Source organism: Tachysurus vachellii, chromosome 25 (genome assembly GCF_030014155.1).
Source record: "Tachysurus vachellii isolate PV-2020 chromosome 25, HZAU_Pvac_v1, whole genome shotgun sequence".
Classification (NCBI taxonomy): Eukaryota; Metazoa; Chordata; class Actinopteri; order Siluriformes; family Bagridae; genus Tachysurus; species Tachysurus vachellii.
This window is the reverse complement of record NC_083484.1, coordinates 10,027,556-10,052,702: the sequence shown is the minus strand read 5'-3', so window position 1 is coordinate 10,052,702 and position 25,147 is coordinate 10,027,556. Positions and strand designations below refer to the sequence as shown.

The window sequence follows — 25,147 nt, the reverse complement described above, 5'->3', positions numbered from 1 at the left end:
TTCACAGTGTATAAGTTTCTAATGTCTTTTAGCTTTTAAGCCAGCCAGCCAATTGGTTAAGTTCGATATTCACTTAATCAAAAGTAAACACTTGGGATCAAATCAATGAATATTAATGAAGTCAATGAGGAAGTATAGAACAATAATGATCATTTTGATAGAATTGGTGGTTTAAAGTGTATGGCACAGTTTACTCAGGGGACCCACAATTCCTTTCTACACAACTCAGAGTTAAATTCTATGCACGTGTGATATTTTTCCCCTACAACATCCTCTTTTGAGATGTCAGTAGATAAGTATTATGTAATGTTTGTGACAGATTACTGCATTTCACATACTAGTGAAAAATGCTCTAAAAATAATTGTAAATATTTTAAAAAGAATTGTGTATGTGCCATGGGTAAAGACTACAAAACTGGACAAGTGACCTGTGCTGGGAATACCCTTTGCTCTGTCCCTCCCTGATCTTATCATGGTTCATACTGTTGATACAGAAGAAGCTGGTAGCTTTGTGGCCCCCGATAAAGCCACTATAACACTTTTATAATCTATCTTCTATTTCCAGTCAGCAGCTAGCAGAAACTACAGCCTATAAAACAAACCTTTGTCCCAAACTATTAAGGTGACATGATAATACTCATCATTAGAGAGATGATGATGGGAGCAAAGAGGATAGTCCACCAAACAAACACATCTCCATTCCAGCTTTATATCTTAATTCCAGTGTCTCCTGCATTTGTGATGATGGTATCACTCTCTGACATTATTTTTATCCAGCAAGCCTGTCTGATGCTTAGATACCTTTTATTGCCAACAGAGACAGCCAGGCTCCTCGATCAGTGTGGGTACATCCATGCAGAGGTGTGCATACAAGCGTTAGCTATAGTTAGCCATTGTGACGCCAGAGTTTAAGTGCTGAGTGCATGTGCATGGGCTTGATGGGAGCTATGATATGGATGCTGCTGTTATCTTATCAGTCTTATCTAACTGATCAGCTCATCTGGAGAATCACAGCTATTAGTGATAAGCTGCATTTTATTTCCCCATATCCATCTTTAGCAGAGTAATAACCTACTCCACCTCTCATTCTAGGCATGTTGGTGAGACTGCACAGGAAAACAGGTAGGTAAACAACAATAAAAGCCTCTGAGCAACAAAATATTTCAAATATATTAGAATAGCCATCGAATTTGCCCTTTTATGACCTGTAGATAATTTTATGTTTGTTTGACCACATCTCCCGGTCTTATGCTTCAAGGGGGAAAGACAGATCATATGCATTTGCATTTAACAGTTCTGAGTATTATACAGTGCCGTGAGGCTGTCAATTTTAAGAGTGTAGCTGTGGTAAGGGCTTAAGCTCTATCCCCTGTGAGCCAAGGATAAGCTCTAAATAAAAGGCTCCTCCCTGCTTGGAATGCATCTTTTACTTTATTACGAGCAAAGGTCTGCAGCAGCTGGCACTGCAAGGTCCTGACTACCGCTATCTTATCTCTCATCTACTATAAATATTTGAAAGGAAGAGTGAAAGAAGGTTGAAAAGAAATAGAGTGTGTGGGTTATCCTCAACATTCTGTAATTGTTAAACATCCTGAAATTTCAGATAGACAAAATAAACTTAATTGGCTGTACGTTCTTTCAGTATTAGTTCTTACCCATAATCCAAGTGTATAAGACACAGTAGTTCATCCATATTTGGATAGAACTGGCAACTATATTTTTAGATGAAGAAAACAATTTGAGTATTTCTATGCTATTGATTCTTGGGATTCATCAGATTCTTGTTATGTATTTATGTTTTTTTAATATTTGTAGTCAAGTCAAGTCAAGTCAAGAAGCTTTTATTGTAGGTTCAACCATTTCGATCATGGTGCTTCATAAAACAAAAACAGAGCTAAGGACTTAGTAAGTAGTCCTAGCCGCATAAAGGACTACTTACTAAGTCCTTAGCTCTGTCTTTATTAACTTTGCCACTGGTGTTGTTGCTAGACTACTAAACCTTTTGTATGTCTATCTGGATAAGGGCATCTGCCAAATGCCATAAATGTAAATGTAAACCTTAAATTTGAGTTTTGAGCACTTTAGAAGCACAAAAGAAATTCAATTAAATTCAAAAAGCACTAAGACTGATAGAACTAAGGTGAAAACAGGGGATATAAAAAAGACAAGACTAAAAGAGGAAAAAGTAGTGCTTGGTAGGGCTCATTTTGTAGACCTTAACCTAATGCAGTGGTCTTCACTATTTTTTTCATGTGAGCCACACTGATAGGACAAAGTCAATAGGAGAGCCACTTTCACCGCAAAGTATGCCAAGTTATTCAGTCTTAAATAGCTTATCTGCTTAAATACAATACGATATTAATATTAATACGATTAAATACAGTACGATATTGCAATACAATAATTACTCGAGTTGCGGATGATGCATGCTCCTCATCAGTTACCTCTTTTGTCACTGTCACATTGCTTTGTTGCTGTTCATTTTGTGCGCGGGATTGTTTGATAAGAAATCGATCCATTTTTTAGTCCGTGTGTGTACAGTAAACACAAGTTGTTAACTAGCATGAAACACAAACTAGCTTCTGGCAGGCCGCCAAAAACTGGCTATTGTGCAGAACGCAGTGAGTCAGTGACGAGTCAAATAATATATAAATATATATTATTATTTGTAATAGAGCACATTCGTTTTTCTATGCTTCCCTTATTGTTTTTAATGTTATTTAAATGAAAAATAAATTTTAACCACATGATCATATCATCGTATTATTTACTGCCATACGAGCCGCATATTAAAGCTTGGCGAGCCGCAGGAGGCTCGCGAGCCGCGCAATGAGTAACACTGTCCTAATGAATGGTTTTATGGATGGGGTTGTGTTATTACAAAGACATAACATTCACTGCAATGCACTATTTCAGTGATGGTGAACTGGAGGTACTGTGTTCAGTCTAAGCATTCAATATCATCACATTTAAGAATGAAGAAATATAACACAGGTAGCAGGACCTTTCTCTGGCATCTGAGTGTTTAATCACCAATTAACTACTGTAAACTATTATCTTAACTTGAACACCTTTGGACACTATCACATACAAAAGGTAATAAAATCATACACTGGGCTAAGAGATAGACAAGACAGCTAAAGTTAAAGCCTTTCAGACAAAGAAGAGTCAATAAGTACTGTATTTAGAGACACAGGTGTGTGTAAAAGTTGTGTTAAATAATATTTAGTGGTTCTCAAAGTGGGTTCTGCTATAACACAACCCACCATTAGCCAAGTAACATTTATTATTAATTCAATAAATAGCTTATATGTTATTAAAATAGGTAGTACTGTATTAAAGTCATTTAAAGATTTAATGTAATATTTAATCGTTGAATAACGTTCAGTTGGGGCAGTGATGAGGCCAGAAGTTTAACAGTTTGTAGGCCTGTCTAAAACAGGTTGGGCAAGGGTTGAGAAGAAACCTCAAATGCTAGCAGTCACTCAAAATAAACTGAATTAAAAGTTTAACACTGTTTGTTCCTCTACTAGTAAGCCTATTTGTGGCCTAATTCACTTCCAGCAGATAATAACTACACATCTCTGTAACTTTGCGATCTATAGGTGAAATAATTCATATCAAATCACAAATTGAAACACAATTGGTTGCAAAAAGGACAAAAAAGAAGATTTAAGATGTAAAATTAAAGATATATATTGAAATATATAATGTAGTTTATTTTAGTGCTTTTGACACTGTAGTCCACAGTAAAACAACTGTACTGCTCATTAAAAAATAATCTGTTGAGTTAAAAAGTTTAAGTTTTACCTGCTTTGGTGCAAATGAAGTGATAACAGGTGCAGTGCAGGTGCAAGACAATGGCCTAAAAGGGAAAGGTTTTGCAGGTGGTGGCCAGAGACCATTGCTCTCTCCTAATCCTTATTGGCTTATTTGTCTTGAGTTTTGTGTTTTTCAGGATCCTTGTCACTTCCTTGTCACTTGTCACACAGATCTCACCGTGCTAGCCAACATTACCCTTACTGTTGTTAGGTACTGAGGTACTGTCTGGGACATGTATTTATAGGAGCACCCAAACACAGTGGAGCACCGCAGACTGTCCAGGAGCTCACTGATGCCCTGAGCCAAATCTGGGAACAAGGTACCCAAGGACACCCTCCACCATCTAGTAAGGAGCATGCCCAGGTGTTTTCAGGAGTGCATACAGTAATGTAAATATGTCATTCATCAAAATATAATGCGTCATTAAAGTGTTCCTTTTTTTGAACATTGAATTAATTAAATTAATTTCAAGTGAAATACCAGCTACAATTACCCAAAATGCAATAGCATGTGAATTTAAATCATACATTTTGAGCATCTTAATCAATGTAGGTGCAACATAAACACAAAAGTAATCGCTGTTTGCAGTGACATTAAAAATAAGTTTATTGAAGTGACTCTCAACAGATTTTTATTAAATCATTTCACTCATGCACCAAAACTACAACAAAAGCCTTAAGCTTTCTGCTGATAAATGAAACCAGGCCTACTCTAATCCTGGTGATTAAAGATAATTAAGGAAAAGGCATCAGGGAGAGCTAACATCTTACAAAAGCACGTCAATATGGCCAGTCTTCTTCAACATTGGTAGGGGTCTATGGAATTTATTTTATAGTCCCTAGCTGCAAAGGGCTCCTGGCTGCAAGTTTAAGAAGCCTTGGTTTAAGGTTTCTAACAACTTGTTATGCAACAGGAAAGTGTGTCATAAACTACTGTTTATGCCACTCAATAAAAATAAGGTGTGTTTCTCCATTATGTTTATGACTCACAGTCTCTCCTTTCACTTGCCTATATAAGACATCTTGTTAAAAATCAAATGTAAATGTTAGTCAATTAAAAAGCAAACAGCAGCTTTTATGAGGCTTAGATTGGTGTGAGGTATATTATGAAAATTTAACGATAATATCATAATAATGCAACAACTGGCACTTGTATAAAAAATATAGTATATAATTTAACAGAGGTACAACTGTAAAAAGGCAGCAATAGATGGAGAGCTACAGTAGACGACATTCTAGATAGTTGATGTGTGTGTGTACACAGGGTATATACTGTATGTGTATTTATATATATAAAAATATTACCTGGAGCAAGGAGATGATATAATATTATTAGCTTCACTAGCCACTCTGAAGTGAGAGAAACAGAAGGCAAATGCATCTAACCAGATAGTACAACAATGCTAAGCACAGTTTTAACAAGGATTATTTTAGATAAGTGCCCAATAAAAAACACACAGATTGATATGAAGAAAAGCTGTGGGCTGTGTATAACAAGCCAAAGTCTCAGTAGGGTGTGTGACCTACACCCAGATCAAGGCTAATTTTGTTCAGCCAGATTTGGTGACAGTTCCAGTATAAGCAGAAGTTGCGTTGTACACTAGGTCACGTGCATTCTTCTTCTTCTTCTTCTTCTTCTTCTTCTTCTTCTTCTTCTTCTTCTTCTTCTTCTTATTATTATTATTATTATTATTATAAAGCACTTTAAAAATAGGCACAGCTAACACAAACTGCTGTACACCACAAAAACAGATAAATAAATAAATAAATAAATAAATAAATAAATAAATAAATAAATAAATAAAAAAATAGCACTAATAATTCATGATTATGCAAAAGCCAGGGGATTAAAATATGTTTTCTGTCAGTTTTTAAACATAAAAACAGTGGGTGACTGTCTGATGTGTGGAGGCAAGTTGTTCCATAGCCTAGGGGCAGCAACAGAGAAGGCACAGTCCCCTCTGAGCTTCCTCTTTAAAACTTCAGTGTCAAGAAGCATTTGATCAGCTGACCTGAGTGAAGCGGCAGGAGTGCTAGGGTGGAGCAGTTCAGTAATGTATGACAGGGTGAGGCCATTTAAAGATTTAAAAACAAATAAAAGAACTTTAAATTGAACCCTAAAATAACAGCACATCAGTGAAGCACATCACATCAGAGGTCATCAGTGAAATGGACATACAGAAAGTTGAAGCTGTGTGTTACATATAACTGATTACAGTGGATCCACTGGTGAAGTGCAGCTGTGGCCATATTTTTTTTTATTTAAAATGAAACAGTAAACTAAATAACAGTATAACCTCACCGTGCAATTAACCCTGGTGATGCGAAAGATAAACAGTTTACTAGAGACACAACAAATCCTAAGATGTTTTGCATCAACTTAATTATCGATGAATGAACAAAAGCTAAAAAGCTCTGTGCCATATATATACATATATATATATATTAGGCCTCAATAGATGGGGAGCTAGACAACATTCTAGCTAGTTGATGTGTGTGTATGTGTGTGTACACAGGGTATACAGTACACATGGTATATCCCTCTATATAGTGGTGTGAAAAAGTGTTTCTCCTATTCCTGATTTTTTTTTTTTTTTTTTTTGCATGTTTATCACACTTTAATGTTTATTCAAGTAAATATTAGTCAAAGATAACACAAGTAAACACAAGATGCGGTTTTTAAATGAAGGTTTTATAAGTGGTTTTATAAGTCTCCTGAGGCAGAGCTTGCTCTGAGAGACTGCTTCAGAACTACAAACTGCTGTACTACAGGGAGTACTACAGTGGGAACATCAAGGAGGTTGTTCACTGCATTAATGGCTACATCAACTTCTATATGTATCTTTTTGTTCCAGTAAAAACCAGAAGACGAGGGCCTTTAAGGACAGTGATCAGCAGAATCTTAGCATGTTATATACTACCTGACTGTCAGACCTTACAGTACATGAGACTGTTAGACTGCAGGTACGACATTGTGGCCAGCTTTATGGGAGTCCTGTAAGGAACTCTGCTCTCTAAGGGGCATGGAGCTGGACAGCCTGACATTTGTGGCAGAGTAATGGATGCTGAACAAGGTCCTGTCAATCATGGACAATCCATTGCCTCCACTGCTCATCATCAGTGAATAGATGAATAAAGTATCTATCTATCTATCTATCTATCTATCTATCTATCTATCTATCTATCTATCTATCTATCTATCTATCTATCTATATATCCGTCCCTCCAACCATCAATCCATCCATCCATCCATCCATCCATCCATCCATCCATCCATCCATCCATCCATCCATCCAGGAGAGTGCATACCAGGCGACGGGGCTCCAGCAAAGGGTAGGGAGTCAGGATTGGTGAAGTAGTGCAAAGTGCAGGCATAAAAAAAACAAAAGATTGCTCAGGTACTGTAATGCAAGACCATTCAGCGATTTATAGATAAGTAATAGTATTTTAAAATCAAAGTGAATTTTGACTGGGTGCCAATGCAGCATGGATAAGTTGCCTGTCTTCAACATGGTTATTATGTCTTTGTTAAATAATGGCCATTACTGAGACTAGACTGTATGACTCATATACATTCTACAGTATATATGGCTAAGGAAATGCATTTTACACATGTGGAGATTAGCAAGCTGGTAAAGTAAAACCTTAGTTATCCTACTAAAAACACAATATATAGTATATTCTGGGGGGCACGGTGGCTTAGTGGTTAGCACGTTCGCCTCACACCTCCAGGGTTGGGGGTTCGATTCCTGCCTCCGCCTTGTGTGTGTGGAGTTTGCATGTTCTCCCCGTGCCTCGGGGGTTTCCTCTGGGTACTCCGGTTTCCTCCCCCGGTCCAAAGACATGCATGGTAGGTTGATTGGCATCTCTGGAAAATTGTCCGTAGTGTGTGATTGCGTGAGTGAATGAGAGTGTGTGTGTGTGTGCCCTGCGATGGGTTGGCACTCCGTCCAGGGTGTATCCTGGCTTGATGCCCGATGACGCCTGAGATAGGCACAGGCTCCCCGTGACCCGAGGTAGTTCGGATAAGCGGTAGAAAATGAGTGAGTGAGAGTGAGAGAGTAGTATATTCTGCACACCCAAAGATAGATGTCATTTCTAAACCTTGAAACTTGCTTACATTTAGGTCCTCCAGCACCAGGTGGCGCATTTTGAGGTATGGCTTTTTGTTGCATTCTGTCAGCCACAATCACTTTAGCCTTGTCCCATGAGATATCACTCACTCGAAGGTTGTTGATAAAGGTTTGTCTCTAGGTGATCAGGGTTGGCTTTGACTCATGACATGGTCCATCACCAAATGGACTAGGAGGATGGGCTAGAGGATGCACCCTTGTTAAATGCCAGTGTCAATAGCAAAATATTATGTGATTCCATTGTCTGTCTGGATGCAGCAGTCTGATCCATTGTACAGCCTGTGCGATATTCCATAGCATAACTTAGTGGATAATGTTGAAAACTTTCCTAAAGTCGATGAAGCTGATTGTGGAGGCATTGTTGGAACTCAAGGCTTTGTTCTATGATATTCCTGAGTGTGAAGATCTGCTTGCTACATGATCACCATATTTAAAAACCTGCTTGTTGTTATCACAGCTGGTTATCGTTCGCTTGCCTAAGTCGTCAAATATTTCCTTTCTTGGGCAATTTGACCCCTTCTTTTCAATCTTCGGGCACTTGCATCCCTGTCCAGCACTTGTTGAGGATGGATATTAGTACCTTGATGATGACACAGCCTCCTCGAATAGTTGGAATTGATTTTAGTTGAGGGGGCACGGTGGCTTAGTGGTTAGCACGTTCGCCTCACACCTCCAGGGTCGGGGTTCGATTCCCGCCTCCACCTTGTGTGTGTGGAGTTTGCATGTTCTCCCCGTGCCTCGGGGGTTTCCTCCGGGTACTCCGGTTTCCTCCCCCGGTCCAAAGACATGCATGGTAGGTTGATTGGCATCTCTGGAAAATTGTCCCTAGTGTGTGATTGCGTGCGTGAATGTGTGTGTGCCCTGCGATGGGTTGGCACTCCGTCCAGGGTGTATCCTGGCTTGATGCCCGATGACGCCTGAGATAGGCACAGGCTCCCCGTGACCCGAGGTAGTTCGGATAAGCGGTAGAAGATGAATGAATGAATGAATGAATGATTTTAGTTGAAATTGCTCGGAGATTGCTCTGTCTTTCACCTTCTCGATTCCGATGGGTGTTGTTGCTGCAGGTGCTATTGCCGAGATGGGAGGCGTTTGAGCTATACTGTAGGTGGCAGGTCGTGAGAAGGAGATGGTGGTCATAGCCACAGTGTACTCTGGTGTCAAGAATGGAGGATGTATACGTAGTGGATCTCATTTAATTTTGCTCCATCTTTTTCCATCTCCATCATTTTCTTGAATTTCTTAAATTTGCTTGTGGTTTAAATAGGTGTTTAACCTCGAATAGCTGGTAGAGCCCATTCACAGTGCAGAGGGTGCTGAGGCATTTGCTGTTGTTGTTCGTCAAATCCGCCATGCTGAATGGGTCAATGATGTGTTCAATTCCATGGCGGTTGGTGTCGATCTTGCTGAGCCCACCTTTGCGGCATGCATGCATACCTGCAATAGTAGAGGTATTTCAGAGGTATGGCCCTCTATTGAAGGGTCAATTCTTTAGCCAATGTTTAATCTGGAGGTGGAGGCTCACTGCCAGTTTTTTTTTTAAATCTTTTTTTTTTCATTTGTTGATTGAACACAAGAGTCATGGTCTTTATACCTGGATGGAAGATGAGGAACTTCCCATGTAATGAAAATCTGAGATGCTGAAACTGAGATGCTGAAGTCACAGAAGAGGTATGAAATGCAAAATATCATCTGTGAAAAAGCACTAGCAATAACTCACTACAGTAAAGAAACCTTTGAGCATGCATTTGGTCCGTCTTCTCAGATAAGATCAAATATACTGGGCTTACTGGTATCTAGAAGGCTTTCTAAGAATTTTTCTAAGAAAATTCTTTATCTAGAAATTTTACTCTTTCCCAAAATATTCCTGAGGTATATAAGCGCTCCTTTTCCAAATTCATATTTCTCCACGTTCAACCAAAGAGGCATAATCACAAACAAACTGTGAACAAATTCACAATGGTGTCTGAGTAGACAACATAATCCAAATAATCTGGCTTGCCAGAGTTCATAAAGCAAACTGAATATCATGATTGTATATTATAATTTAACGTGTCCTATATAGCTACTGTACAGCAAAAATGTGAGAAGTCTAAGAAGAAAGTGGAACCTGCTAATAACCTTTTAAACGATCATGTTTCATTTAGCAAAACCTATTCCATAAGTACAGGCCTCAATTCTTGGAAGTGGACATTAATCTGGCATTACATTTCTGTATTTTGTGCAAAATTTCGAATCCATGGGTTAAGAGTATTTTGAGAAGATATTGTGTGCAAGAAGACATTGCGTGCAGATTTAAAACTGGGAACATGGATAAAACAAATTGTGACAGCATAATTAAAGGAGGAGCCAGAGGGGAACACAAGCATGAGGGAAACCTGGGACATAAGCAGTCAGCCATACTACTGTAAACAAACCTGATTGAACATTTAAGTTAATGAATGAATTAATTTATTATCTTAATTATTTCAATTCTCTAGGGTAAAGGTGAATGCATTCATTCACTTTATCAGTTTCCATAGGGACAGATAGTTGATAACACTGGGAGATTTTTTTATAAAACTATGTGCAGTAGCTGAAATGAATGTACGGTTAGTGTGTTAGAATGGCTACTGTAGGTGCATACAGTATATTAAGACTAAGACATAGTAAATGATATGAGCCTGAATCTACTGAAGTGTAACTATATTTTCCATATGTCAGTCAAATAGTATTGAATCCACCATTTGGTGGGAGGCAAAAGGCAGGCAGACAAATCGAAATCATGCTTTACAATTGAAACAGAATACAGGCAGAGTGAAAAAGGCTTGGTAATATCAGGTACGTAATACTGAGGGTATAAATTGCACCTGAACAAGGACACAGAAAGAATTAAATATTCTAACTAAATGAAAAATAAACTCGAAGTGTGCAATAAGGACATGTAAGGGAAACAACCTTAGACAGGACATGGGTGAATACAAGTCAAGAATCAAAACAAAAACACACATGTCAGTGTACATATATAACTGTGTCTGGGAGAAATAGCTTAATTTGATACTACATACTCATTTAGTTTTCATTCAAGCTTCTGTTACACAAAGTCCTGATCAGTAATAATTTCATCATCTGTTCTTTACCATCTATTCTCTGCTTGAACTGGACTACTGCTTACTACAGCTAATGGTCAGATGTGAACTCAGGATGTTCAGCAGTTTTATTTTTACAGAAACATGGATCAATGATGGATTCTGGATGCAGCATTTCACACAGAACATTACATGGACAGTATAGCAACACTGTCTGGTAAGTGTGGCCAAACATTCAAGGATATGTAAACATTTGATCAGGGTTGTTTAGGTGATTTCAGATTAGGTTTAGGTGATTTATAATTAGGTTTTTAAAAGAGTCAAACAACTATATGATAATTAATGACTTCACGTGACCACTATCCTTAAATAAGAAAAAATATATTTTGCATTATCGGTCATATTTTCTAAATAAATGGCAATGTTTAACAATTTCTTTCAGAGTACGCAAACTTTTGAGCGCACGTGTATGAAATCAGTGCTACCTAAATTCCTTTAAAATATACTTTGCAACCCACTATAACTTGTTTACCCCAAAATATAACGTGCATACCCCACTGCACACCACCCATACCCCGGATAACATCTCTGTTATGCTAATTTCATGAAATGGGCCAAAATGGTTCTGAAATAGTGGAGATAGGGGCCTTCAAAACACTTCTTGGTCTGGGAACCTGCTACATATATCCACAGATGATGGGACTTCATTCAAGACCATCTTTATGCATGCTAACCAGAGGTCATGGATAAGGCATGTATGAATTGAAAATTATGTGTTTATAGAGTGTTACAGAACACACAAACATGAGAAGAACTGCCCAATTTATCCCAAAGAGCTGAAGGGTAATGCTTTTCCATGTAGCTTGGCAGTTTGTGGTGGTGTGTGGCATGTCATGAATGTAAACTGGTGAATCCACCAGCCACCCCAGAGGATCCATTGTGCCCCCTTCCTTTAATTAAATTCCCCTTTGAAAGAATTGTAATTGTCAGGCCATTGCAACTTTGTGTTGAAGTGAATTACATAATCCAATCAGAATCTATATCCCTTTTTGCACATCTCATGATGCATTGTTGCAGAGGCACAGATGGGTGGCCTGGTTGAACAGTATAATCAAACTTTGAAAAACTTTGGAATTTCATAAATGTTAAGAAGTTTATAAATGATGATGCTTGGAAATGGTATAAGTGGAATGAACCCAAATTGTTTGTAGTAAGAGAGGTTCCACAAGCTGAATCACTATATGGGTTCAGCATCTTAGATATTATTATTATAGAAAATTGTGAGGAGGGACTCGCGTAGTGTAAGTGAGATTGAGTACGGTCTTGACTTGAGAGTGAAACAATACATTTTGGGACAATTAACACAGAAAAATTTGTGCAAGACAGATGTGAGAATGGTGCAAGACAGGTATGAGAATGGTGCAAGACAGGTGTGAGAATGTCAATCCTAGCAGAATAAGAGGGGTGCTATGTTCCACACGTTTTTACAGGGAGATAAATTGCTCATATTATTACTGAAACTGGGATCCAGATTGCTTGAAAATTGGCAAGACTACTTTGAGGTCTGCGATTCATTTGTAATGATTGATCAGAGTCAGGTGGTGTGAAATCCATTAGTAGAGTTTAATGAAAATCTACATAGAGCAAACAAATGAAAATCTAAAAATCCAACAAATGTGAGAAAACAGGGAACAGAAACAGGTCAATACAATACAAGACAATGGAAATGGCTCAGTAAGTAAAAAACTAACAAATCTTCACACCAAATAGGCTGTGTGACCATGGTATAAAACTCCATAACCTCGGAAGTGAACTTAAAATCGAAGGTGCTCGATATTCTGGAGAGGGCTCCCTCTGCCAGGCAGGAGGGGGAGTAACAGCAGGAACCATTAAATCAATTAAATTGAATACATTTTTTGGACAGTATTGTTAAGCTCATTTAACAATGGATTTTGTCAGATAACCTTACAGAAATATATAGATTCACTATATAAATAGTGATATATGTATTGGTGGGTTCAGTGCCTTGTTCAAGGGCACCTCAGTCATGGCCGGCCCAAGACTCAAACCCACAACCTTGGGGTTAGGAGTCAAACACTCTAACCATTAGGCCACGACTTGCAAATGTGTAATTTGTAAGAGAAAACTAACTGAGAATATATGAGGAAGAAACCTTGAGAGGAACCAGACTCAAAAGGGATCCCTTCCTTATCTGGGTGACACCAGATTATAAAATTATACTATAAAAATTATTTCAGAAAATTCCCTTCAATAATTGTGTACTATACGATTAAAAAACAATTGTGTAACCAGGAAATTCATTCTATTTTTGACATTAAGTATAGGTTTCTAAGTAATACCATCCACAGCAATCTCATGTACTGTATCTTTAGGTTGTCCATGTGGGGCCTTCTTGCATAAACAAGCAGGTGTACAGCTGATCCTATTAAAGCAGATGGTAAGTGTATTTTTACATACTACGTGTTCCTGAAATCCACTGCTCCTTGTAAACACTATCAAGATGGGAATGGGGTAGAATTGTCCAGGAATGGGTGCCTCTGGCAGGAAAAAAATCCAAATTACAAAACCAACAAACAGGAAAACACTAGGGGAAAAAACAAGCAATTAAAATATAAAACAAAACAAGACATTGTCCAAGACATCATGACAATTATATCTTCAAGTCCCATTATGGACCTGTGGACCTGTCTGTCCCATTCACCACCATTAATTTTGCCAGACAGCAGTCTGTTTCTCAATGCCAGTAAAACAGAAGAGATTATGGCTGACTGCAGGAGGACCCATGGTAATCACTCACAAATTCAAATTAAAACATATTTGTATAGCACTTTTAACAGTTGACATTGTCTCAAAGCAGCTTTACAGAACATAAACATAATACAAAAAGTTTAATACAAAGATTAATATAATACAAAAATTCAAGATTAATATTAGATATATTTAGATGCACTTGTATTTATCCCCAATGAGCAAGCCTGAGGTGACTGAGGCAACTGTGGCAAAACTCCCTTAGAAGGTAAAGGAAGAAACCTTGAGAGCTAAATGCATTTTATTTTATTGGCAGATGATTTTGTTTCTTTCTAGAAATAACTGCTTAAAAATGATTTAAGCTTGAATTACAAGCTTGAATTGTCAAAATTTCTTAGATTTGGTTTACATAAATATTAAAATAGGAAAACTATGACAAAAATGTGAATATTTAAGATATTTCCACTAGCTAAGGTATGATTTATTTTGCAGTTTTCCTAGCCAAAAATCTTTTTACAATTATTTTGGAGTATAAGGAGAGAAATATTCCATTGTCCCCACCTGCTACTGGTGCACAATATAGATGAACCTGACCATAAGCTCTGACCATAAAAACCTACAGCTGATTGTTAAATCAACCGTTAACTCGTGTCAATAACCAGTACTGAGACCTTGTACCACAAACACTGCATCTGGAAGGACACCAGTATTGTGGAGGACCACCATGGCCATCTGTTTTCTCCTATATTAACCTTGAGCATTATGTATATATACTTGAGTGTGTCCTTTGCATGCACAACTTAGTATAAAATTGTCTGTTTTCAATTTGGACTATGGAATGGTCAGGCTGTCTTTGTGCATATAGTTAAATCTCTTTGAATATATCCTGTCTCTTATTCTCTTATGCACTTTGTATATAGTCCTGTATACAGGGAGTGCAGAATTATTAGGCAAATGAGTATTTTGACCACATCATCCTCTTTATGCATGTTGTCTTACTCCAAGCTGTATAGGCTCGAAAGCCTACAACCAATTAAGCATATTAGGTGATGTGCATCTCTGTAATGAGAAGGGGTATGGTCTAATGACATCTACACCCTATATCAGGTGTGCATAATTATTAGGCAACTTCCTTTCCTTTGGCAAAATGGGTCAAAAGAAGGACTTGACAGGCTCCGAAAAGTCAAAAATAGTGAGATATCTTGCAGAGGGATGCAGCACTCTTAAAATTGCCAAGCTTCTGAAGCGTGATCATCGAACAATCAAGCGTTTCATTCAAAATAGTCAACAGGGTCGCAAGAAGCGTGTGGAAAAACCAAGGCGCAAAATAACTGCCCATGAACTGAGAAAAGTCAAGCGTGCAGCTGCCAAGATGCCACTTGCCACCAGTTTTGCCATATTTCAGAGCTGCAACATCACTGGAGTGCCCAAAAGCACAAGGTGTGCAATACTCAGAGACATGGCCAAGGTAAGAAAGGCTGAAAAACGACCACCACTGAACAAGACACACAAGCTGAAACGTCAAGACTGGGCCAAGAAATATCTGAAGACTGATTTTTCTAAGGTTTTATGGACTGATGAAATGAGAGTGAGTCTTGATGGGCCAGATGGATGGGCTCGTGGCTGGATCGGTAAAGGGCAGAGAGCTCCAGTCCGACTGAGACGCCAGCAAGGTGGAGGTGGAGTACTGGTTTGGGCTGGTATCATCAAAGATGAGCTTGTGGGGCCTTTTCGGGTTGAGGATGGGGTCAAGCTCAACTCCCAGTCCTACTGCCAGTTTCTGGAAGACACCTTCTTCAAGCAGTGGTACAGGAAGAAGTCTGCATCCTTCAAGAAAAACATGATTTTCATGCAGGACAATGCTCCATCACACGCGTCCAAGTACTCCACAGCGTGGCTGGCAAGAAAGGGTCTAAAAGAAGAAAAACTAATGACATGGCCTCCTTGTTCACCTGATCTGAACCCCATAGAGAACCTGTGGTCCATCATCAAATGTGAGATTTACAAGGAGGGAAAACAGTACACCTCTCTGAAGAGTGTCTGGGAGGCTGTGGTTGCTGCTGCACGCAATGTTGACGGTGAACAGATCAAAACACTGACAGAATCCATGGATGGCAGGCTTTTGAGTGTCCTTGCAAAGAAAGGTGGCTATATTGGTCACTGATTTGTTTTTGTTTTGTTTTTGAATGTCAGAAATGTATATTAGTGAATGTTGAGATGTAATATTGGTTTCACTGGTGAAAATAAATAATTGAAATGGGTATATATTTGTTTTTTGTTAAGTTGCCTAATAATTATGCACAGTAATAGTCACCTGCACACACAGATATCCTCCTAAAATAGCTAAAACTACAAACAAACTAAAAACTACTTCCAAAAATATTCAGCTTTGCTATTAATGAGTTTTTTGGGTTCATTGAGAACATGGTTGTTGTTCAATAATAAAATTAATCCTCAAAAATACAACTTCCCTAATAATTCTGCACTCCCTGTAGTGCTGACTATGTTGCACCATGGTCCTGAAAAAAAAACATATTTTCTTCTTGTGTTTTTGAGCTATATATTGAAATGACAGTAAAACCCCACTTTAAACTTGATAAAGTTCTGCCTACGCATATGCTTGTAAGGAGAGACCATAAGGCACTGCTGCACAAGGAGAAAAGCTTTTGCTTTTGCTTTGGCATACAGAGCCACTTTACCCCAGCAGTAAACTTTTGAGCCCAAAAGATGCCATACCTACTGGTGTTATGCACTGCATTGGCCACCACCTGCTGTGCCTTATTGGGTAGAGGATCTTTTTGCATTTAAGTAAGAGTACAAATTCTCCAATTTCAATAATTCTCAAATAAAGTATAAATATCATAAAATAATATTTATTATAATTATGTCAAATATTTATGAATAGTAACGATTACTCAAATATCTTCCACTTCAAATTCTCTCAGCACAAATTGTTACGATTAATTTCAAGTTGATAAAGATGAATCAATGTGAACCAATCTTCAACCGTTCAGGGATGTGGTAGCCAAATGGTGTTGGGCTACCAATCAGAAGGTTGTGAGTTCAATTCCTATGTCCACATTAACCCTCAATTGCTCAGTTGTATAAAAATGTAAGTCGCTGTTGATAAGGGTGTCTGCTGTAAATGTAGTTCAACCCTTTTTTATGAGGTTGACAGAGCTTTTGTGGGTGTTTGAATGCAGCTTCTCAATTTTGTCAAGCTGGCTTAGTAGTTCTGTAACCTGCATTATCCTTTGCAATGTCTGTTTTTCAGCAGGCACAAACTGTATCTATGGTGTACACTGTGGATTTGATGGAGAGACACACATAAATGTAATTTATGTAATAACATAAATGTTTAACTGGTAGCAACTCAGTGTTAAACAGCTCCTTCACAGAGAGATTAGCATCTGCAGATTAGCGTGTGCAACAACAAGAGTGTGGTGAACTGATAGCCTTGTATTTGGAGGAGTTGCAGAGAATGGTTTGGTAATACAATGATCACATACACACCTGTGCATGACTGTTTGCAATTTAAGTGTAATGTGATCAATATATACTTTATAGCCAAAACTGTGTGGACACATGATCAAACCCATATTTTGTCCTTTTCCAAACTTTTTCTCTTCACTAGAACTAGAGGATCAAACTTGTTCTAGAATGACATTGCCACTGTGCACAAAATGAGGTCTATAAAGATTTGGTTTTCCAAAGTTGATATAGAAAAACTCATGGTGCTTTCGTAGAGCCATGACCTCAAAACCACTGTACACCTCTGGGCTGTATTTGGCCTTCTCACTTGACATCAGTGCACAACTTCAGCTCTTGCAGCTGAATGGGCACAAATGCCCACAGCCACATTCCAAAACCTAGTGGAAAGCCTTTCCTGACAAGTAAAAGTTGTTATAGCAACAAGAGGGAATCTAACTCCATGTTAATGAACATGGATTTGGAATGGACACATAAAGGTGTGATGGTCATTTGTCTGTATACGTTTGGTCTTATGCACTGGTTCCTTGCATAAGAAAAATTATGCAATCTTTTCGAGAAGAATTCTAGAATTTTTTAAGAGCAAAAACCAATCAAACTGTAAAATAACATTCACAAGTGTAAAAAAAAGAAAGGATGCAATATATGGCACAAAGGGGTAAAAAATAGAAAAATAAATGATAAATTGTCTGTGAAAGATTAACAATGTGTAACAATGATATTCATTTGAAAAAAAATACATGCCATGCCTTTGAATTAAGAATAGACTGTCTTCAGTCACATAGCTGGTACTGAAATGGCTTTATTTGGCTTTTTATATTAATCTACACAATGTACTTCTCTTAACTGTAGTAACATCGAGACATGCTCTAGCGGCAGTACTTAAAAAGGTAATGATGCTGATAGAGACCCCAAATGGCAGCCAACCCCAAAACTCTGTCAACAGGAAGGATGATGTTTAACACGTCATACAGTTCTAAAGTTTTAAGAATAGCGAAAACACCCTCCACTGCAACCTATAGCTGCAAAGAAATCTTTTGCCTTAAGTACAACTCGCAGCACAACTCGTTTGGTTAGGTTATTTAATTTATATAAATAATTCAATGTTATATGTGTTCTAAAGCTGGTGCTACTATCTTACTATAGAGCCTATTGGATAATTGTTTTCTGTGTCATTCAGATTATGTAAAATTGTAGACTCTATGTCAGTTACCGTTTAATTCATGTATAGAATTATATAAAGTAGGGAAATGTTTAATTCAACACAATAACAAATAAAGCATAAAATCTAGGACTAATTTATGTCAAGGATGTGTCACAGATCAGGGTTTAAGTCTGTGAACTGTTCTTGTTCCATACAGCTTGCATGTGCACTCCTGCTGACATTTGTCTGCAGGGCATGCAGCTTTGTACTTGTGTAAACAGTTTGGCTAAACATCATTATCAGCTATTCTAGATGAAATTAGAAGGATATAATAGATTATCTTCATAATATCTTAAGTTTGGATTCGTATTTGTTGAATAAAACTTCATTACACTTCAGTAAAATGCAGTTGAAGCACAATAATCCCAGTCAATTTTAACGAATACAGCATTGCAAGAAATAATGACATATCAATTCAGGAAGACTTATGAAATGTAATATATATATATAATAGTTTATATATATATATATATATATATATATATATATATATATATATATATATATATATATATATATATATGTGTGTGTATATGAACTGCCATGCTGAGGGGAGAAGAAGATGAAAGCAGCCCCCCAGACAGCAGCAAGATGAGAGTAAGTGAGGGGGAGTATAACCACAGCAGGGCAGATTCAACCCACCACTATCATGGACGACATCCTGTCGCACCATGCGCCTTTTGCTTTCTCTCTGTTCTGAAACTGGAGAAATAGTACTTCACTTTGCCTGAAGCAGAACCCACCTCAGCTGTCAGAGAACACTTTTGTGCCCCCATTGCCATTCCTCGAAAGGTAAATGCACATTTCTCTCAAAATCAGAGGCTTCTTTCTTATATGTAATCGATTTAGTACATAGTTCCGGAGTTATTATCTAGGCTAAATATGTGAACAGACCAACATGGCGTATCGTTCATTTTAAATACAGAAATAATTTTGACTCATTGCCTCTCTGTTCCAGAGTCCCAAGAGAAATTGAGATAATGAGAGTTAAAATGTCGGGACTGCAGGATCAACCGTTTAGACACGTGTGTGTACACAGCTGCTAAGGGACTCAGCAGTGTCTGTTTGGGTGGCAGAGATCAGACTATCACTGTCTGAATGTTAGGGGCAGCCATTACAATTCAAGTGTTACTGCTACAGCGTTCCACACTTTTGAGAAATTTGTGTGTGTCTGTGTGTGTGTGTGTGTGGGTGTGTGTGAATAACATTGGCTGTACTAAAGGCTAACTTTGTCCAGACAGACAGAATGTCAGCCACTGTGATCTGAGCTCACCCTGTTAGAGGACATTTGAAGGTTCATAAGAAATAGTGAGAATGAGTCACGTCTTAAAGTGTATCTGTGTGTTTAGAGACGGTTACTCAGGGTTTAGTACAAATATATTATTGCTGTCTTGAATGTGAATTAGATTAATTTTTTTAGTCATGCAGTTATGAGAAAATCATATCTCATACATTTAGCCTGGTGTCTTTAATCACATAAAAAATGTTTACAAGACTCTTCTACAATGCTTGTGTGCTCAAAATGTTATTAAATAAATCTATAGTTTTCCTAATTATTTTAAATAACAGATAAGAATACAAATGTTAAAATTTGTTTATTAAAGGACTTTGAACAGATGTAGATGCATATTAAAGGATAAAAGGCTGTCCCTTTTTGACGCATAGCTTGTATAAAATTAAAAGACCTAGAAACAGCTTTCCAGCTAATAGTGAAATTCGTAATCATGCTTAAATATATTATAGATACTATATCAACAAAACAATTTTTACAATTAATTCCTTTTTTGCTTTATAATCTTTATTTGTATTTTTATTTGTATATATTTTTCCGTTGCACTACTATTAGCCTTTTTTGTTATATTATGAGCAAACCAAACCAGTGCAATATTTTGCAAAGATTTAATAATTTAAAATTTGATAGGTTACCCTATAACGTCATTAATTTATTTTTTGGCCAACATAAATAACCTACTAGGAAGACCACATGAAAAAAGAGTCTGTTGACCCTTGGGACGTACAAAATATAGATAGCTGTTTTACTATAGATAGCTGTTTTATTTAAGGGTGTATATTATAGATATCCGTATTATTAAAGGCATATAATATAGATATCCGTATTATTTTTGGGTATATACTATAGATAGCTGTTTTATTTAAGCATGTAAAATATAGATAGCCATATTATTTAAGGGTATATACTATAGATAGCCATATTATTTAAGGGTATATACTATAGATAGTAGTATTATTTAAGGGTATATACTATTGATAGTAGTATTATTTAAGGGTATATTCTATAGATAGAAGTATTATTTAAGGGTATATACTATAGATAGTAGTATTATTTAAGGGTATATACTATAGATAGTAGTATTATTTAAGGGTATACTCTATAGATAGAAGTATTATTTAAGGGTATATACTATAGATAGTAGTATTATTTAAGGGTATATACTATAGATAGCCATATTATTTAAGGGTATATTCTATAGATAGTAGTATTATTTAAGGGTATATACTATAGATAGTAGTATTATTTAAGGGTATACTCTATAGATAGAAGTATTATTTAAGGGTATATACTATAGATAGTAGTATTATTTAAGGGTATATACTATATATTTAAGGGAAGAATTCGGGTTAAATATTTTCTTTTTTTTCTATCGAGTTTTCTAATATATCCTTTAACTAAACTAGGTACATTCTCATAGCTTAACTGTATTGATTTCAACATTAGTTGCTAACTAAACACAAATAAACAGTGAAGAACACTGAGGCGGGAGGAAGGGCGTGTCGAAGGCGGTCTAAGGGCTGTGAAGCTTGTACTCATGAAAAGTGCTGGACTTGTTGCGCTTTACTCACTTGAACTCGCAGCGTTTACTCATTTGAACTGTTTACGTTTTATGTTGAAACGCTCAGTCTTCGGTGTTAAGTTAGGGAACGTTGTAAAGTAAAAGCAAGGGGAAATGTAGGTGATTAGAATGGGCTTTACATTAGACTTTGTATTGTTCTGACCACTGTGGATTATTGAGGGACGGCACTCACTGTGCACGACTTTTGGCATCTATATCTACTAGGTAAGAGGCTGAATTAAGCTGTTTTGTATATCTTGTCATTTATTAACCTTAATAATAATGTTATAACCATTACCCTATCGAGTAAAGTGTCTGTGAACACATTATAAATCCATTCTTCCACTGGACAATCCACTCAGATCCACTCAGTTCGTTTCCTTTAAACACTAAGCGTCCACTAATAACTAACTAACCTATAAACAGCAGGTCATAGACAGAAAAACAGCATTTTTCATTGTGAGGTTATATCACTAAAATATGCATGGAATATAATTAATATTTAGACCAGCACCTGAAGGAGAACATTTAATTCCAGATCTTTCTGGAATAAGAGTGCACACACATTGTGTTATATACATTCGAATTAGCAATACATATAAAATACGACGTGCTGGAAAAAATGAATAAACGTTTCCTTACATGAAGCTCCAAAGTATTTTATACAGTTTTTAATCTCACTATTTTAGTCCGCCATTATTTGGATTAGAGCATTCTGGTGCGTGCGCCACACATGTGCCTATGAATTAGCCATCAATATAAAAGCAAATCGTAACAATATATGAAGAAGGATATGAAATAGTTAATATTTTACTTTAATTAATATAAACCTTCAAGACGTCTTTCGACTACAGTTTCAGCCTCCAAAACATCTCCTGTCCTGCAGACCTATTGGCTAATGCATTAAATAAATTTCCTATGTTTTACTCCTAAATACCTTATGATGTGATGGATATGATATAATACTACTAAAAGGTGTTACATCATGGCCAAAGCTCCTAGTGGAAGGGTGTTTAAGGCAAAACAAATGCAGCAAATTCTAGATCTTACCGAGAGCGACAGCCTCTTGTTCAGCGGTGATATATTCACTGTTTCAGGCGGCTCCCAGTCTGCGCCTTCCGCGGGGATTCGCGTTCCTCCACCTGCGTGCTGTACAATGTTTAACAGTTATGGTAGTTATGTGAGCTTTAAAGCCAGATCATTCTCAGTATCGGTTACAGAGAGATTTGAAGGATCTTCTGAACTACAATTATTAAAGTATTATTTATGCAATGAATATACCCCCTGGTAGCTTTCGAACTGGATTACATTCTGGTTAAATTAGTGATAAATGAGTAAAAAGTATTAAGAAAGGTTTCTGAATTTTACACACACACACACACACACACACACACACACACACACACACACACACACACACACACACAGTGATGCATGCGTGTATGTGTGTGTGTTTGATGCGTCTGTGTGAAATTCAGAAACCTTTCTTAACACACACACACACACACACAGTGATGCGTGTGTATGTGTGTGTGTTTGTGTGTGTGAAATTCAGAACCCTTTCTTAACACACACGCACCACTGTGTGTGTGTGTGTGTGTGTGTGTGTGTGTGTGTACTTATTTACTACACTGAAATTTATTACGAGAGGCTAATTTGGATTGGTGTTTGATTTTTAACAGGACTATTTGGTGATTATATTTAATGATCAATTGGAAAATGGGGAGTAAGACACTTCCGGCCCCCATCCCACTGCATCCGTCCCTACACCTTTCCAGCTATTCTTTCTTACAGGCAGCAAGTAGGCATACTTTATCTCACCCTGCAGACCACCTTCAAGGTCTCTATGGCTTTAGAAAGGTGCAGACAATGCAAATGAACCACTGGACTTTGGGCTACACTCACATGCAGGAACTACGATCAACCAACACTGGAATGTCAGCTGCACAAGGCCTTGCGGATCTTCAATTCTCGCTCCCTGTGTTGCCCTTTACTGCACACTTCTTCCATCCTAAACAAGGAACTATAAGTCAAGTAATTCCGACCCTACACAAAGATAGACCCCGATTTGACTTTGCTAACCTTGCCATTGCAGCTACACAAGAGGACCAATCTAAGACAGATAACCTGCTGAAGCTTACAGCAGGTCTCGGAGGCCATAGCTCAGACTTCAATAAACTCTCACCACACAGAAAGCCCTCACGCGGAAGGCTACCAACGAAGACCAAAAAGGAATTCATATGCAGATTTTGTGGAAGAAATTTTACGAAATCCTACAACTTACTTATACATGAGCGCACACACACAGACGAAAGGCCTTACACCTGTGACATCTGCCAAAAAGCTTTCAGAAGACAGGACCACCTCCGTGATCACCGGTATGTAAAGGTGTTAAACTTTATTATTTTAATTCTCTCTCTACAGAGGAAATGAATTCAGTATGATGGTTATTCCATTCTTATATCTTTATCTTTTCAGTTATCTTTTACACATCTAACAGTTTACATGTAAAATATAGGTGTTCATGCAAGAGTGCTTGTTTTATTGTTGTATATCACATTAGATTAGAAACAGAAATAGAAATAGAAATCCAAGAATTAAGTCATTCCTTGTGATTTTATTCATGGCAAACTATATATCACTGAATAATTCTTATTATCCATCAGATAACTAGCATCTTGATTTTGTTACAGATACATCCACTCCAAGGAGAAACCGTTCAAATGTCAAGAGTGTGGAAAGGGATTTTGTCAATCACGCACTTTGGCAGTTCATAAAACTTTACATATGCAGGTGAGCTATTGCCTTTGATACCATTTTAGAGTTATGTTTCGCATATTACCTGCATTTAATACATACTTTCTCTTAGCTGAGCAATTAAAAAAGATGTAGGTAATGCAACTTTATGTGTGTGTGTGTGTGTGTGTGTGTGTGTGTGTGTGTGTGTACACACATATATATAATTTAAACACGTGTCATTTACCATTCAGGATAGTCAAAACAACATTATAAAAATATTTAACCATTATAATCAGAGTTTTGATGGCCATGGCTCTAATATGTTTAGTTATTTTGACATCTCAATAGGACCGCGAATACATTCCTGTCTGAGTCAGTGTAGTAGGCTTATAGAGACATTCTATTTACGCACATATGATCAAAACCTTAAGGGAATAATACTTTGCTTGCTTCAAATCTAAACAGGAGTCTCCTCACAAATGCCCCACATGCGGAAGAACCTTTAATCAAAGAAGTAATCTGAAAACTCACCTTCTTACCCATACAGACATCAAGCCCTACTCCTGTGAGCGCTGCGGAAAGGTGTTTCGGCGCAACTGTGACCTGCGACGCCATAGTTTGACGCACACGCTTGACCAGGACTAGCAACTAGAAAAAAAAAGAAAAAAAAATCCTCGTGGCACATACGTGGAAAAATTACCAACTGACATTTGTGGGCAAATTACTGCGTCAGAACTTGAGATGGAGAATATACATGGAAGAACATCTCCAAAAGAAGATGAATAAATACATTATATAAACCGTTTTAAAATGCTTGTTGCTGGATGCTTGTTGAATGAAATGGAAATAAAGTTTCATGTCAATGTAGTTATCTACTTCAGGACAATTCTCAAGAGATTATTAAACCAGTTAGGTGAACTAACAATTTCACCTATGTATTATTTTATTGTTGTGAAAGCCTTGAACAGGATTGTGAATGCATACTATGTGCTCTGTAAGACCAGATAAAATCGTTGCGCTTAAAAATTGCTCGAAAAAAGTGAAGTATTAATGCAAAATATGTATACCTCAA

General features: G+C 37.3%; 2 protein-coding genes across 4 annotated transcripts in view; one reads left to right on the top strand and one right to left on the bottom strand.

The window, feature by feature from the left end:
- LOC132840435 (uncharacterized) overlaps window positions 1-25,147 on the bottom strand; it is a 370,465-nt gene that overhangs the window by 51,859 nt on the left and 293,459 nt on the right. The window lies entirely within an intron of this gene.
- Window positions 19,112-24,942, top strand: osr2 (odd-skipped related transciption factor 2). Of its 3 annotated transcripts, none has more exons than XM_060862205.1 (4): window positions 19,112-19,276; window positions 23,019-23,714; window positions 24,030-24,129; window positions 24,541-24,942. In XM_060862205.1, exons 2-4 carry the CDS (start codon window positions 23,041-23,043, stop codon window positions 24,718-24,720), a joined length of 954 nt encoding a protein of 317 aa, XP_060718188.1. In that variant the 5' UTR covers window positions 19,112-19,276; window positions 23,019-23,040; the 3' UTR covers window positions 24,721-24,942. The 3 variants fall into 3 exon arrangements, with proteins under 3 accessions (XP_060718188.1, XP_060718187.1, XP_060718189.1); XM_060862204.1 differs by lacking the exon at window positions 19,112-19,276 and adding an exon at window positions 21,305-21,561; XM_060862206.1 differs by lacking the exon at window positions 19,112-19,276 and adding an exon at window positions 21,307-21,561 and having other exon boundaries at window positions 24,623-24,942.

Bases quoted from the DNA above. Each gene is read 5' to 3' on its own strand.
- osr2 (XM_060862205.1), top strand. From the start codon at position 23,041: ATGATCAATTGGAAAATGGGGAGTAAGACACTTCCGGCCCCCATCCCA. The intron at 23,715-24,029 runs GTATGTAAAGGT...ATTTTGTTACAG, and splicing joins GACCACCTCCGTGATCACCG to ATACATCCACTCCAAGGAGA. The intron at 24,130-24,540 runs GTGAGCTATTGC...AAATCTAAACAG, and splicing joins ATAAAACTTTACATATGCAG to GAGTCTCCTCACAAATGCCC.